Here is a 17,354-nt window from a genome sequence, read left to right on the forward strand (position 1 = left end):
GTTTCTTCAGCCAAAGTTCCGAGCCTGGCAGCTTGGGACTCGACGCTCTGGTGCAGCCGTGGCTTCAGGAGATTCTCCTGTATGTTTTTTTCTCCTTGACCAATGATTGTTGGATCATTTGGAGGATCCCGATTGGACTCGAAGACCATGTTATGCAGATCTGATGCATCTGCGCAAGGGTCGCAGCCTTTCGGCTAAGCGCCTCTCCGTACCTTCTCATGCAGGGTCTGGTTTCCATGGAGGATCCGGGCCACTTTGCTCTTACGGCATGGCTCTTGAGCGCACAGCATAAGAGCATAAAGGATATTTTGTCCTGGTTGTAGATACTCTTCTGAAATCATCCACGGTGTCAGTGTACAGCCTTCCAACATTGATGTACCCAGGACCAGGTGGACCCATATTCAGCTCCAATCTTGCTAATTATGGTTTATGGTTTGTTTATTTATAATTCTTGCCTTTCTTCAGGCTGGGTTGAATAAAGGCCTCATTGTAGCTTCTCTTCGGGTCAAAGTGGCCGGGCTCTCCTGTTTTAGATCCCGGGAGTGTTGGTCTTCCTTGGCGTCTCATCCTGATGTCACAAAATTCTTGAAGGGAGCTCTTTGTGTCACTGCTGGATAAGCATCCTTTCCCTTCCTGGGACTTTAACTTGGTGTTGTCTAGCTTTACCAAGGCTCATTTTGAGCCCCTTCGGGATGCTTCTCTTGGACTTGACGCTCAAGTCCGTTTTTCAGGTCGCCATCACTTTGTTTCGGAACTGCAGGCTTTATCTCACAGAGACCCTTTTCTCCGTATTTCGAAGGCAGGGGTTTCCCTTTGGACGGGTCCTTCCTTCTTGCCGAAGGTAGTTTCGGCTTTCTATGTTAATCAGGAAGTGTTTGCTTGCCTTTCAACAAACAGGTTCCAAGACACAGGACCGCCTGTTGAAGAAACTGGATGTGCGCAGAGTTCTTCTGCGTTATCTGGAGGTCATAAACGAGTTTCATCTCTCTGACCATTTGTTTGTGCTGACTCATTCATTTAAGCAGGACGCTCCCACTTCCAAGGCCACAGTTCCCAGGTGGATTTGTAGGGCCATTTTGCCAGTTTACATTCTTGCTGGGAAACAGTCTCCTGTTTCCACTGAAGTTTCATTCTACTAGGAGTGTGGTTTCTTCGTGGGCCGAAGCTAGTGCTGTCTCCCTGAGGAGATTTGCAGAGCGGCAACGTGGTCTTCTCTTCACACATTTTTACCAAGTTCTTTTTTTTTTTTTTAGTTCATTAATTTTATTGAATATTATAAGTAATATACAGAAAGCAGTTCAAATACATAAAAATTGAATAAGAAATAGTGATGTAGAAACAAAAGAAACCATAATTGCTGTTATTTGCATATAGTAGATTAGTAAGAAGAATTCAGAGTATTTGAAACTGCTAAGAAAAGAAATAGAAAGGATAGAAAAGCAGAGAAGATAAATTGAAATAAAAAAGAAAAAAGAGAGATAAAGAAAGAGAGAGAGGCAGAAGTGTCTACAAGGCAGAATGAACATATGAATCTAAGAATGACCAAGGTGATTTATTTCGCACCAAATTTGTAGATAAACGAGATATCGTGTTCTTTTCATATGCATATGATTCGAATTTGTGGTACATGCTCAATGAGTTCCACCAAAAGGTGTAGTCTAGTAGTGTGGGTGACTTCCAATTTTTCAAAATGTGCATAAGAGCTGTCACAATCATGGTGTCAATAAGTTTAGGAGGACAGTTTGATAGTGCGAAACAAGGGTGTTGAGAACGAAGGATTATAATGTCTATGGAAATAGCTTCTGAACATTTGGTAATAGATTTTATGGTGTCCCAGATACGAATCCAAAAGGAATGAACCTAGTGCAGTGAAGAAGCATGTGATCAAGAGTTCCAGGCTCTTTCAAACAGTTCCAACAGGTAGGGTCTTGTTTCAGTTTCGCTTTCCACATTCGAAATGGAGTCCATACTACATTCCACATAACAAAGAACATTGATTGCGAAACTCTTGAGGATAATAGAGGACGATTTGTAGATGACCAGAAGAGTTCCCAATCTATTTCAGAAAGCGTGGTCTTTAGGATAGAGCCCCAATGGTTCATGGATTGAGGTGTAAAGGTGAAGGTGTGATCTCTTAAGATGCTATAAAAAAGAGATATCGCCCTACCTTTCAGTAAAGCCAAAGTAGACCAGTGATGAATAGTTTGTTGAGAGGTCATAAAGTCAGGGCGCATTTGCACATTAGCTAGTATTTCAGTAAGCGTAAGCCATTGGGGATATATAGAGGATGGGAGTGAGTTTACAGAACAAAAAGTATCAAATGGGATAAATGAAGTGGAGGAGATCAATTGATGAACAAACCACACCCCTGCCCGTTGCCACCTCTTCCATGAAAGGGATCTACCCTTATTTTGAATTTTAGAATTATTCCAAAGGGACATAAGTGGGCCTTCAGCAACAGAGATCTCTCTTCTTAAAGATCCAGCACAGTGAAGGGGAAGGGAGATCGAGTCGTCCCCCTTCACTGCACCGGAGGAGACTGAGATCGGCGATTTGCCCCGCCCCCCAACAGCCACTTCGGCACCGGTCTGTCATTACAGCCCTCTTAAGGGCTTTGAATACAGGACCTCTCTTCTTAAAGATCCAGCACAGTGAAGGGGAAGGGAAATCGAGTCGTCCCCCTTCACTGCATCGGCGGTTTGCCCCGCCCCCCAACAACCACTTAGGCACCGGTCTGCCGTTGCAACCCTCTTGAGGGCTTTGAGTGCAGGACTTCTCTTCTTCAGAATCCAACACAGTGAAGGGGAAGGGAGAACGAGTCGTCCCCCCTCACTGCATCGGTGGAGCCTAAGATCGGCGATTTGCCCTGCCCCCCAACAGTCACTTTTTACCAAATTCTACAGAGTGGATGTGGTGGCAAGACAGGACTCTGACTTTAGGTCCTCTGTCTTTAGATCCTCTGCCCTAGCTTTTGGGGGGGACTGCTATTGTGCATCCCTACTGTCTAGAAGAATGTCTCACCTATTGCACTGGAAAAAGAGATTATATACTTATCCTGGTAAGCTCTTTTCCAGAAGATAACTGAGACGTTCTAGACTCCCACCCTGTCCTTTTATGCACCTGCTTACAGTTTCCAGTCATGTTTATGCTTCTCCAAGCTGATTCTTGGATGCCTATCAGCTCTTGAGGGCTAGGAAGAATTTGTATATATTTCAGTTTACTGGGAAGTAGTTTCTGAGTTCCTTTGAAGCCTGTGTTGGCGGTTGATGGTACTGTTTAGTTACTTTTGAGCAGAACACTTTGTTTAAGCCTGTTGCTACAGGTGCCTCTACTTCACATGTGTTGGGTGGCTATATTTGCTTGGGTATTAACTGAAGGTGGAGCTAGAGAACCTAGTGAAGTACAACAGAGGCAGAGTGAAAAATCTGTAGTAGATTCCTTCTGCTGCAGCACACGGCTATTGGGGGGGAAAACCCTGCTCTCGAGAATGTCTCACCTATCTACTGGAAAAGAGCTTACCAGGGTTAGTACATAATCTCTTTATATATCAAAACCTGAATTAGTTAAGGATTCCTATCTGTATGAACTGATCATTGTGCTTGTTCTCAGAAAGCAAAGTTGCTTGTTTAACAAGTGTGCTCGAGGGCAACAGGATATCTGTCCTGATAAAGCCTTCCCACCTCCCCACAGCTTTTCCATATGGCTATGTATGGAACTGAGGTGTCTCCAGTGCAATTGCTATTATGTAGGAGGTCCTTCACATAGCTGAGCAATCTGGAAAATCCTAACAACTTTGTAGATGTGCCAGATGATATGTTTAGTGTACAGTGCTGCATACATCTGAGATTTGGACGGATATCCTGCTGTCCTCGGAACAACAGCTAATAACCCTTCAGCATTTATTACTACAGAAACAGCAGAAGATTTACTTTAAGGGACTTGAGAAACCATTGTGTAGAGGTAATAATGGATGAAATGTTTATCTTGCATGATTTAGTAAAATATTTGGCCTTCCCTGTACACCTTGTTGTTGTTTACTTGCTTTAGCAGGAAAATATTCAACCTTGGAACATTGTTAGAAGTCATTTATTTTTGTTTCTATTAATTTTACTTGAAGATTTTGTAATATGTATCCCTATTTTAAATAGTTTGAAATGTTCAGTTGTACCTGCAACTGCAGCATTGTACATGCTTGAAGTACATGCATAACCACTTCAAATTTTCAAACACTGGATAATATCATGTCCATTTATCAAAACTGATTTACTGTTCATGTAGCTTTGACCATTTGTCAAATCTTTACCATTTGAATGTATAGAGTGGTTGTTGTTTTTTTTCTTTTAATGTTTTTTATTGGGTACAACCCTTGTCCTTCAAATCACCTCACCTGTGCCCAGAGAGTTGTATGTGTAATGAAATTGTACACATTAGGCTGCTAAAAGTCCATGTTGTACATATTTGTCCCCTTTCAGCATTTATCTTCTAAACATTTGAAAATCTAGCATTTTAAACTTTTGTTGTTACTTTTTAAATAGGTGGTAATTTGGGCACCATGGATACATGCAAGGAACCTGTGGAAGATGATTCTAGAAAGAAAAATACAGTTAAAAATTCTAGTGGGAAAATCAAAATTGGCACCAAAGGATATCGCTTTGAAGTGTCCAAAGATGAACAAGTGATTGAAGGATATGAAGAAAGACAAGACCCTAGAAGAAAAACAGCTGTGAAAGGAGGTGTCGTCATTGTTGAAGACACCCAAGCTGATGAATGTAACACTTCAGAATTTAATTCTAATAGAATGCCTTTCCACTTTCCTACTATAAATAGTACTACATCTGGACCAAAGTGTGCAGACATGAACACATTGGAGCAAGCTGGTAACACTGGCAATAGTGACAACTCAACAGCAGTACAGAGTAAAACAGAGGAGTATTCTAATATCAAATTGCCCAGGGAAGATATTATAAGTTATAGTGATACGGCAGTTATTCAGAGGCGGCATAGCAAAAGAGGCAAATGCAGACGGCACAGCCTTCGGATGTCTGAACGGCGTTCCTTAACAGTTAAACACATTTCACTTGCTAATGCCAAAGAGGTGTCTCTGCACCTGCCAATACTTGTAAACCAAAACACGAACCATTTCTTATTGGCTAAAACACAGAAAACTGAGGATGCTCTGGATATATCCTCTCTAAAGGAGAAAGAAACCTCTTCAGATGAAGAAGCTACAATGGGATGCACACCTAACCAAATTCTATCTGCATCTTCAACAAAAGTTCTGTGTCCAAAATTTGAAGAGAATGACAGATGTGAAGGTAGTAATTCATGTTATAACAGAGATTGCATATTGCCTCTGCTCACAGAGTCCAATGTTAAAGAAAAATCTAAAATCCAAACAAAAGCAAGAAGAAACACGATCTTTAATTTCTTTCCTGAGGTTGGTATCTCTGAAGGCACAGTATCTCCTGAAAGAAATGGCCATGGTTTCCATAGTGACAGGCCAGTTCTTCCTTCGATAGCGCCATCTAAAAATGATCCAGAGACCAGTGCTATCGATCACAGCTTCTCTATAGAAGATGTACTTGGGTCAGTGGCCAGCGGTGACAGGAAGAAGGTGAGACGCAGCGCAAGACTATACAGGAGTTCAGGAGTATCTGGGCTAACCTGGGTGGAGACCTCACCACAGAGTCATAAGGATAATGTATCAAGTTCTCTAAAAGCCAGACGGAAAACGATGAGCATTTCTGCACTGAAAATCAATAAGAATAGTCCCCAAAGTTGGAAAAACAATATGAAGTTCTCAATGCCAGACAAGGAAAATTGTGAAAATGTACCCGTTTTATTTTCCTTTAACAAATCAAGACAGAGGAGGAGCATGTGTGCTTTAACTGTACAAGATGCGGGTGCTTCAAAATTCCAGAAAAGTAGAAGTTTTTCGTATCAAAGTACCACAAACTGTAAAACAGATGTAGACAAAAAGCATCTGCTGGCAGAGAGAGAAATAAATGACTAGCATATCTCATGCTTCCTATTTTTATTTTAAATATTCTGTCCAAAAGATTGGTTCCTGTCCCATTCCCTTCAACTTCATCAAGCAAGTACAGTGCCTCTCACAGTGAAAATAGGATAGTCTGGGTTTGGGCATCTTTTAGCAAAGACCGTGAATCACTGGCTGCTTTGATTTTTAGCCTACTTCTACCTTTTAGCAGGCTCAGAATGTTTAGCTGAGAGCATTACTAAATAGCTAGATTGATACTTCTGTTCTTATGAAATGACCTACACAGATACATCTATCAGAAATTCAGATTTAGTGTATATTAATATGCCTGTACATCCTAGTAGAATTCTGCTTTTTTGTACCATTATGGAAAATGGGTTGTTTTTTTTCTTTCATGCTTAAAACCTTTTACATTTGGGGGCTGTAATCTTCACACACTCTGCATATCTATGTTTTTTTCAGTATGCTACCTGGTTACCTCAGCAACTTAGATCTGCAGTGCAGAGTGGCTATCTTGTAATATGTTCAGGTGAAAAACCTTTTGGGAAGAATTAAAATACCGCATTGTTTCTTAGATGTGGGAAGCGCACTTCAAAGCTCCACCATAGATAAGCTTGCTATCCCCTGCCTCCTTCTTTTTTATCCCTGAACTGATGGACTTGATTTTATTTCATGGCTAGTTATTTCTTGTAGAATGTAACTCTGTTGATTGTAGAATTATTACTTGTACATAATGATTTTTGCCTTTAAAAATATCAGTATATACAATATTTAAAAATAAAAAGTCCCCCCCCCCAATTCTGTAATGAAAACTATCTAGAGTGATTTAAAATTAGAACACCAACAAAATGAGCCAAGCAAGTGTTTTCATCAGAAATATTTTGTCTTGAATTTGATTCACAAGCTTTGCTTCTGCTCCTTGGACACAACAGGAAGTGTTCACAGCCACTGCAGCAGATGGGAAAAAGGAAAGACCAAAAGGGAGAAAGAAAATCCAACGTAGTCTGCAGTAAATAACAGCAACCAGAAAACAACAAACAGACTGCAGACAATGTACAAGATGCAGGCGTTGTTTATTAGTAAATGCAGTAACATATACAACCTTATAGCCAACCAAGGGACCCAACACGGTCCGTGTTTCGGATGACACGCCTTCCTCAGGGGTCCATGGTGGTTAAGGTATAAAGCAAACTGCGTAAAAGATAACAAACACACGCCAATCATGATCAAATGGGGTCAAGCAAGTCTTACACAATGGAAAAAGGAAAGACCAGTCATTGCACAAAAGTGGCACCTTGTAGTCTGATCTGGGATGCATGTGTACTGGATTTTAGGAGGTGCTGGAAAAAGCTAGGGCTGAGGGCCATTAGTTTGCTGAAGGGGAAAAAATCTAGGCAATTGCATATGGAGGTTATGGAACTGTAGTCTAGTAAAGACCAGTTAAAATAGAGGTGGAAGCTTCCAGGAGAAAACATCCATTCTGGAAAAAATATATAATACTATTACTTTTATTAAATAATGAAAAGTTTCATAAGGCCTGTTAATGGAGGCAGTGGAGTGAGTACAAGTGTGCTTATCATCACAAATGTCAAACTTTATATTTGTATCAAACAATCATCCCCACTTAAATTAGAATGTGTCTGAAAGTTCTATTTTACTAACAGGAGTAAGCCTCAGTAATGGAGCCTACGCGTAGTCAAAATCAATGACTGGGATATTCAGCGTAGTTGTTTCTTGCTCCTTATTCTCCAATCATTGGCTTCACTCCTTCCCTCCTATTCATTACCTTTATTTACCAAAAAACTAAAACTAATATAAATTAGTAGTATTTATTTTAAATCATTTTTTACTTTTTATAAAATCCTATGTTTAGTTTATTTCCATTCCTTTCATTACACTCTTGTAAACTTCATGAAACTACATTCAACAGTTAATTCTTATTATATTTAGGCAACTTTTCTTTTTCAGAAGGCCTACTTATCTTAAGTCAGCGCTTGCATTATAGAAAAGCCAACGTGGCCATCGTTTCGTGGGCAAAGATTCCAACCCACTGCATCAGGGCCGATTATGTTAGAAAACAAGCTGTGCTCACTGTGTAGTTGAAAGTGGTTATATTTGACCAGAACTGATTTATAATCAAATGGCCAAGCATCATGGTGAGACAGGTTGGGCAAAAATAAGGACAATAAAGGTTATAGTTTAAGGTTACAATGCAGGATGGGTATCGTTTATTAAAACCTTTTTCTATAGGTACAAACTGGGTTAAAAATAAACTTGAATAAGACATGGCCCCAAAGACCTGATTTCCTCAACTGACCAAAATAACTCGGCATTGAAAAGCAGAAACATAAAAACATGACGGCAGATAAAGACCAGATGGCCCATCCAGTCTGCCCATCCACAATCTCCTCTCCCTAAGGGATCCCACATGCCTGCCCCACACTTTCTTGAATTCAGACATAGCTATTGTTTCCACCACCTCTACCAGGAGACTATTCCACGCATCTACCGCCCTTTCTGTAAAAAGTAAGAAAGCATTATTGCCTCTTTATGGGAAAGGTAGAGACAAACTGTATATACTATCCTCTTCAAATAAACACTTGTTTTATAAAATGTTAACTTTAAAGCATTTGAAGTAAGTCTTGTTTGCAGCATTAAAAGTTAAAAGCCTTTTCTGTTATAATTCCAATTTGGTGGAATGACCTGCCATAAGAGCAGCAAATGGAAGGTGAATAGCTAGCAGTTTTCAAAACTAAAGTCTCATTTTTATGCAGGCTTTGGTTGAGGTTGCTGCTGGGAGACGATTGGTGGCTTTCCTTTTATTGGGTTATAATATTAAGGTTGCTGAATAAATATGATTTGACTGCTTTAGGTAAGATGTACACCTTTTTATGCATAATGAGATGAGTGTTTAGAAGTGGCAGAATATAAATTGAACGGAATAATATACTAATATTCTGAGAAAAGATTCAAAAACCCTGGATCTCGCAGGAAGATGTTCTAGGATGTGATGCTCAGTTCTAGAAGCTTAAGTCTTTCAGATGGTATACCTCAGAAGGAAAATGACAAATTCTTGAACTCTCTGTAACTTGGAGAACATAAGAATAGCCATACTGGGTCAGGCCAATGGTTCATCGAGCCCAGTATTCTGTTTCCACAAGTACCTGGCAAAAACCCAAATAGTAGCAACATTTCATGTTACCCATCCCAGGGCAAGGAATGGCTTCCCCTGTATCTGCCTCTAGTCCAGACCTTGGACTTTTCTTCCAGGAACTTGTCCAAACCTTTTTTTTTTTTTTTTAAACCAGCTACGTTAACTGCTGTTATCACTTTCTCCAGCAAACGTGTTCCACAGCTTAACTATTCTCTGAAAAAAATATTTCCTCTTATTGGTTGTAAAAGTATTTCCCTGTAATTTTGAGAGTCCCTTACTTATGACATGAGTGCTCCTTTTTAGTGGCTGAGCAAGGAGACAGGCATGAATTAAAGCTTCAGATCTATATGAGTATCCATATGAGGCTGATGGATGTTCCTGCACAGGAAAAAACATTTTGGAAATAAGGTCAAAGAAACAATTGACAATTTTTAAAAATTATTGTTCCACATTTCAGACACTATTGTTACCAAAAAGGAAGCCCAAAGGGGCCTCATCGACGAGACAATCAAGGTACAACAAAGGAGTTGTGAGGATAAGATGTCAATAATTCAGCCATGGATGTAAAGTTCAAAGTTCACTCTATTGATAGTAGCACTGTGAAGACTCGACACTGACAGTGTTTCGGCATCTATGCCTTTGTCAAGAGTGTCAATGGCTGGTAGTTCTATCACAAAAATAGAGCAGGTCAAAATTTGGAAGCGAGCTGGAAAATATCTGGTATCCAAAGCGAAGCTAAGGGTCACGAGTGAAAGAGAGCAAGTGACAAAGTGAAAGCACTTCTCTTTCACTCGTTTGGATAGCCTGGGGGGGGGGATCATAGAATGACCCAGGCCCATTAATCACTACATTTATGGTGGAACATGTGGCCCACCAAACCCCCCAACCCTATTCTGCCATATAGGTACCACCAAAAAAATACTGAAGGGGTAACAAACTCAACTACTATGTTGTTACTGTTGAGTGACTAAAGAGAGTTACTTAAATTCAAAAAAAGTCACTACATGAAGAATATTCATAAGTATTAATTCAACAGTTATCAATTTCTATAGCTGATAGAACTCTGCTCAGAGACATGAAGGCAATATGTTCTGCCTCACCACCCAATCATTGCAGTGTTCACAGTGAATTTGCTCCAGGTGAAAAAAAATTTTCTTAACTGTTATGTTGCTAGCTACTACAGCTATGCTTAGCTTTTTGTACAAATCTAAATTGTATATACTGATATTTCTTCTTAAAATCACGCTTTGACAGTATAAGCTAATCGTATTTTATGCTATATGAGCTTTCACCTCCAGTTTCTGTGTTTGGGTTCCCTGACACAGGACCGAAACGTGGCACGTCGGAACCAGCTACTTTTTCAAAGCTAAGTTTGAATAAATCTGCTTTCACACTTTAGATTTGTACAAAAAGCTAAGCATAGCTGTAGTAGCTAGCAACATAACAGTTAAAATTTTTTTTCACCAGGAGCAAATTCACTGTGAACACTGCAATGATTGGGTGGTGAGGCGGAACATATTGCCTTCATGTCTCTGAGCAGAGTTCTATCAGCTATAGAAATTGACAACTGTTGAATTAATACTTATGAATACTCTTCAAGTAGTGACTTTTTTATATAGGTGCCACCAGCAGCTATAAGGACTATTGGGGTTATAGACAGGTGGGTTTTCGGGGAGGGCTCACCATAACCTATAAGGTGAGAAGTTTGTGGCATCCTTTTTGTGAAGTTCACAGCAGTTCCCTATAAGGTGCCCCACTGTTCTGTTGCCAAGTCTGGATGGCCAGTCCATTAAAATGGTATTGTTCTGGGTGTTTAGGACTTGATGAAATTTTGGTTGAAAATGTATAAAGATAAGCGTACTGGCAGTCTGGATGAACAATAGCCTGGACATCCATATAGAAGATTAAAAATTATTCTAGATGCATTTTTAGAGAATGGACATTTTCCTGCTGCTGACTTTGGGCGTCTAGCGCCATACGATCAAATTGGACTTAGATGTATGTTTTGATTATGCCCCTCCACGTATCTGAAGGTGGTTTGTGACAACACATTTTGCAGGAACCAATCAAATACAAAGGCCTGCCACTCATGTCAGCATGGTAGTAGTTGGGAATTGCAGTGGTGTTTTAAAAATTAGAAAGTATTTCAGAACAGATATTTCAAGTTTTGGAATCCTTTTACGAAGAAGCACTAACAGATTTAGCATAGGTATACAATGGGCTATGCAGCATTTAACATACACTAAGGGCACGGATCTGATCTGTGTCTGGGGGGCTGATTCACAAATCACCTTCATGCAAATGAGGGCGATCAGAATCACACCCTCAACAGACTGAATCAGATCGCTGAACAGTGATCCTTGAGCATGCACAGACCATCTGTAGATGGTCTGCTAATGCGCTGGCCCTCTGCTCAGTAGAGCAAGAAATTTTTTTTTTTTTTTCTTCCCAAGCCCATGGTTTTAACCTGCTTTAAGCCCGTGGGTTAAAACCACAGACTTGTACTGTGGGGAAGGGTGGGGGAGGCAGGAGATCGGGGCAGAGAGCAGGGCGGTCGGAAAGGACCTGAGCGACTGGTCCTCAGCAGTTGTTTGTGATCAACCAGCCCAGTTGGTTTTGCAGGTTTTTTGTTAGTGAATTGCTGCCTGCTATCATTTGAATGCCGTTCCCTCTCATTTGCATGCGCAGATCACAGGATGATCGTGACACAGGTTAGTGAATTGAGTCGGAGGGAAATCGGGTTGGAAACCAATCAGTACACGATTGGTTTGCTTAGTGAATCTAGCCCCAAATCTGTTAATTCACTTTAGTGAAAGGACCCCTTTTGGAAGGATGGGTACTAGTTAGAGCTTAGTAAGGGGGGGGGGGGTTTACTCCCCTTTTTTTTTTTTTTACTGTTGAATTATTAGAAGGGTACAATACTTATTTGTAAAAACATAAAATCATAAAATCTAACAAACATTTGAAGGAGAGTATAACTCAACTGCAAAGCCGATAATGAAGTGCAAATTGCTTATCAGTGCTTTTTAAATAAGCTAGGCACCTAACATTAGGTGTCTTTTATAGAATCAGGGCCTTATTAGCAAGGCCTGGGATCCATATTAGAAAAGGCTACCTTTTTCACAATGTTCTGGAACATCTTTAAATATATTCTGAAACTAGGAGGGGTGGGGGGATGATTGAAGTTGTGTTCACCTGGCACTCCTTGAAAGGGGAAATGAGACTAATGAAAAAAAAGTGATTCTCCCAGTCTTTGCTTCTACTCCTTATAGAATATACTTTAGGCCTTTTTGCACAGTGAAAATATTAATGTTATTTTTTGCATTTTTAAATACAAAGATAAAGGTGGTTGAGTCCTGCTTTAAACATAATTGTTCTGTGATTATATGTGGGAGAATTATGCATGCTGTATACCTATATAACAGTCCTATGTATATATTTAATATACTGTAGAAACAGAAAATTCTGATTAGTATAACAATTTAAACCCTTAAATAAATATTGGTCAAAACTAAATATGTGTAAGGATTTTACTTCATTTAAATACTTGATTGCATATTTTGTAGTTTGGAATAATGTAATAGGTGACTGCTGATCAGAGCCAAATGTCTCATTCTTTACCAGTTTGGGCAGATAATTCTCATTCTTAAATGAACAGCAGCTTTCCCCTTCCCTTGTCATTCCTTTAAATTACCTTGCAGTGCTGACCTCTCTACTGCTTTCCCCTTCCCTTGTCATTCCTTTAAATTACCTTGCAGTGCTGACCTCTCTACTATTGTAAACCAAGACAAAGTAATCCTCGGGAATTTGGTATTCTGACTGATCCTAGAATAAAAATATATATTCAGAACTGTAGTGCAAGAGTTGTAATGTTTCTACAGCTACAAAATTGACACAGATCAATTTGTTGCCAGAGGAGGGCAGTATAACATCAGTGATCCTTTAAATATACTGTGTGTATATATATATATATATATATATATATACACACACACACACTAGTCTTATAGCCCGTTACATTAACGGGTGCTAGAACATGTGTGTGTCTGTCTTTATTTCTTTTTCCTCGGCTGTCCACCCATTCTCCCTTTTACCTTCCCTGTGTCCACCACCACCCCTTCACTGCTCCCCTTATTCAGCAGCAGCCCTTCTCCCTTTTTTTTAATCTCCCCCTGTCCAGCAGCATCTCTTTCCTGTCCCCCTGTCCAGCAGTAGGCCTGCCTTCCTTTTTCTTCCCCCTAGCACCTCTTTCTTGCTCCCCCGTCCAGCAGTAGGCCTCCCTTCCTTTTTCTCCCCCCCGTCTCTTCCCCTGTCCAGCAGCACCCCTTACCTCGCATCTGCCCTCCGCCGACAGACGCCGCGGCCTGCAGGCGCCAACAGACGCTGCAACCGACAGCCTCCATGCCGCCCGAAGCCGACAAAACCCTAAGCCGCGCATGCGCACACCTACCTGCAGGGATCTACAGCGCACGGAAAACGGGAGCACGCAGGTAAAAGTGCACATGCGCGGCTTAGGGTTTTATTATATTAGATTTTTTTTTTTTAGAACCTACTCTGCACCTATTTGATTTGTCCTTTTTGAAAGCATTTAAATATGAACATCATATATCTAAAAAGGCAGTTACATTCTTTATTTCATTTATTTTTAAAACATTTATATCCTGCACAACAAAAAATCTGTGCAGGTTACAAAAAAATATATATAATTTCTAGACATACTTATTAAAACTAGTCTTTACAATGACATCACACTACAAAAAGCCTGAAAATTATGTGCCTTCAGGCACTTACAAAAAGATAGAAAAGTTGGAATCTGACAAACTGCTTCTGGCAGTGAATTCCACAATCGATGGCCTACCCACACAAAAAACTCAAGCGCAAATAAACGCCTTATGTGATTATCTTAATGAGGATATTTCCAAAAACTGCATGGACTGAGGGCTAGATTCACTAAGCAAACCGATTGGTTTGCAACCTGATTTTACTCTGGCCTGATTCACTTACCTTTCTGCTGATCCGATTTCAATCAGCGCATAAAAATGAGGGGAACAGCATGCAAAGTAGGCAGGGACCCGATTCACTAAAGAAATCTAGCAAACCGACTGGGCTGGCCAATCAACACATGAAGCGACTGCTGGGGACCAGTTGCAAATGTCCTTTTCGACTCTCCAGCTCCATTGCCATCCTGCAAGAAGAAGATTACCTCAAGGATGACACCCACAGAGGACTACCGCAAGAGGGGGAGAATTTGGCTAGTCGAGGCCCAAAAGAAGAAAGAGTGAAGCACATTGAGGACATTGACCTGAGACCGAAGCGAAAATTGAAGAAAGGAAAGTCAGCGATCCTAGTGGGAGACTCGATCCTTAGGCATGTGGACAGCCACATAGCAGGAGGGAGAGAGGACCGACTGGTGACCTGCCTTCCGGGAGCAAGAACCAAGGACATCGTGGACAAAATTGGAATGATCCTGGAAGGGGCGGAGACAGAAGAGACCGCTGTAGTGATCCACATCGGGACGAACGATGTCAGCAGGAGAGACTACAAAAGAAGCACGCTGTTAGAACAATTCAAGATTCTGGGAAGGAAGCTGAAGATGAGGGCCCAGAAGATAGTGTTCTCAGAGATCCTACCAGTACCGAGGGTAGATGTGAAAAGGCAGGAGGAACTACAATCAATAAATACAAGGACAGAACAGGACAAAAAGGAGGTGGAATAGCCCTATACATAAAAGAAGGCATATAATCCACACAAATGGGCAAACCAGAGATATCGATGAGGAAATGGAAGCCGAGATGAAGCGTAAATGCAAAAGCGGCAACACAGTTATTATGGGAGACTTCAACTACCCTGGGATAGACTGGAGGCTTGGAAGCTAGAAATGCGCTAGGGAGACAAAATTCCTGGAAGCTACACAGGATTGTTTCATGGAACAGCTTGTTAGAGAACCGACGAGAGGAAATGCCACTCTGGATCTAATCCTAAATGGGTTAAGGGGACCTGCAAAGGAAGTAGAAGTAGTGGGACCGTTGGGAAACAGCGATCATAATATGATCAAGTTCAAGGTTGAGGTAGGAGTGTCAAAAGGCAAGAGATCCATTGCGACAACCTTTAACTTCAGGAAAGGAAACTACGAAGCAATGAGGGAATTGGTAAGGAAGAAACTTAGGAACACTTCCAAAACATGGCTAACGGTAAATCATCAAACAAATACTGCTGGAAGTATCAAATAAATAACTTGGATACAAAATTACTTCCTATTAGTAATGCACCAACTTAGCCGTGCCTCAGTGACCGTATCATCCAGTACAATGTTGCTGTACATTTATTGCAAGTCAACGGTCTGGTCTCAATCATAGGCCACTGGCTATTAGAGATTTAAATGTATAATTTTTTATAAACTTTTTTTATAAGAAATATTATCTTTTGCTCAATTTAAATGCAAAAAAACATTAATAAGATAGTGCAAATCTTAAATAGCACTTATCTTTCTGGAGCACTGTGAATCCCAACGGGGCCACCGTTTCACCCGCTGTGGCGGTAACGGTAAATCATGCCTGGTCCTTCTTCATGGACATGGTGAGCGAGGCGCAAAATCTGTATATCCCCAGATTCAGGAAGGGGTGTAAAAAGAATCGAACAAAAGACCCAGCGTGGATAACCAAAACAGTGAAGGAAGCAATAGGCAATAAGAAAAAATCATTCAAGAAATGGAAAAAGGACAAAACTGAGGGGAACTGGAAAGAGCACAAGAACCATCAAAAAGAATGTCACCGTGAGGTTCGGAAAGCTAAAAGAGAGTATGAAGATAGGCTAGCCAGGGAAGCAAGAAATTTCAAACCATTCTTCAGATATGTTAAAGGGAAGCAGCCGGCTAGAGAGGAAGTGGGACCGCTGGATGACGGAGACAGGAAGGGAGTGGTGAAGGAGGAGAAGGTAGTGGCAGAAAGGCTTAACGTTCTTCTCGTCTGTATTTACAAACGAAAACACGTCCAACATACCGGAACCTGAGCAATTCTTCAACGGAAGTCAGGCAGAAAAATTAACATCCATAGAAGTGAGCCTTGAGGACGTTCGTAGGCAGATAGAAAAACTAAAAACTGACAAATCCCCGGGTCCGGATGGGATACATCCAAGGGTTCTGAAGGAATTAAAGGAGGAGATAGCGGAACTACTGCTGCAAATTTGCAACTTATCCCTGAAAACAGGCGAGATCCCGGAAGATTGGAAGATAGCCAACGTTACGCCCATCTTTAAAAAGGGATCAAGAGGTGACCCGGGAAACTACAGGCCGGTGAGCCTGACTTCGGTTCTGGGGAAAATGTCAGAAGCACTGATAAAAGAAAACATCGATCAACATTTTGAAAAACATGAACTTCTGATAACCAGCCAGCATGGTTTCTGCAAGGGAAGATCGTGCCTAACGAACTTATTGCACTTCTTCGAAGGGATCAACAAACGGATGGACAAAGGAGACCCCATAGACATCATATATCTAGATTTCCAAAAAGCCTTTGACAAGGTGTCCCATGAACGTCTACTCCGGAAACTGAAGAACCATGGGGTGGAAGGAGACGTACATAGATGGATCAGAAACTGGTTGGAGGGTAGAAAACAAAGGGTAGGAGTGAAGGGTCACTACTCCGACTGGAGGAGGGTCACGAGTGGTGTCCTGCAGGGCTCGGTGCTCGGGCCGCTGCTATTTAATATCTTCATAAATGATCTAGAAACAGGGACGAAGTGCGAGATAATAAAATTTGCGGACGACACCAAACTATTTAATGGAGCTTGGACTACAGAGGACTGCGAAAAGTTGCAAAGGGACTTGAACAAATTAGAAGAATGGGCGGCGAAATGGCAGATGAAGTTCAACATTGAGAAATGTAAAGTATTACATGTGGGGAGCAGAAACTCGAGGTACAACTATACAATGGGAGGGATGTTATTGAATAAGAGTACCCAGGAAAGGGACTTGGGGTAATGGTGGACATGACAATGAAGCCGTCGGCACAGTGTGCAGTGGCCGCTAAGAGAGCGAATAGAATGCTTGGTATAATCAAAAAGGGTATTACAGCCAGAACGAAAGAAGTTATCCTGCCGTTGTATCGGGCGATGGTGCGCCCGCATTTGGAGTACTGCGTACAATATTGGTCGCCGTATCTTAAGAAGGATATGGCGTTAGTCGAGAGGGTTCAGAGGAGAGCA

The 17,354-nt window shown here is 41.1% G+C and overlaps 1 protein-coding gene across 10 annotated transcripts in view; it reads left to right on the forward strand.

Moving 5' to 3' along the window:
• CDCA2 (cell division cycle associated 2) overlaps positions 1 to 17,354 on the forward strand; it is a 168,862-nt gene that overhangs the window by 102,741 nt on the left and 48,767 nt on the right. For 7 of the 10 annotated variants that reach the window (XM_033947519.1, XM_033947518.1, XM_033947520.1 and 4 more), the window contains one exon: positions 4,536 to 6,796. The exons of the other annotated variants lie outside the window; for them this stretch is intronic. In XM_033947519.1, coding sequence (XP_033803410.1) covers positions 4,536 to 6,013 — 1,478 coding nt within the window. In that variant the 3' untranslated portion in view covers positions 6,014 to 6,796. Of the gene's footprint in view, positions 1 to 4,535; positions 6,797 to 17,354 lie in introns of those variants that run through there. 10 annotated transcript variants of the gene reach the window in all.

The sequence above is a fragment of the Geotrypetes seraphini genome, chromosome 6 (genome assembly GCF_902459505.1).
Source record: "Geotrypetes seraphini chromosome 6, aGeoSer1.1, whole genome shotgun sequence".
NCBI lineage: Eukaryota > Metazoa > Chordata > Amphibia > Gymnophiona > Dermophiidae > Geotrypetes > Geotrypetes seraphini.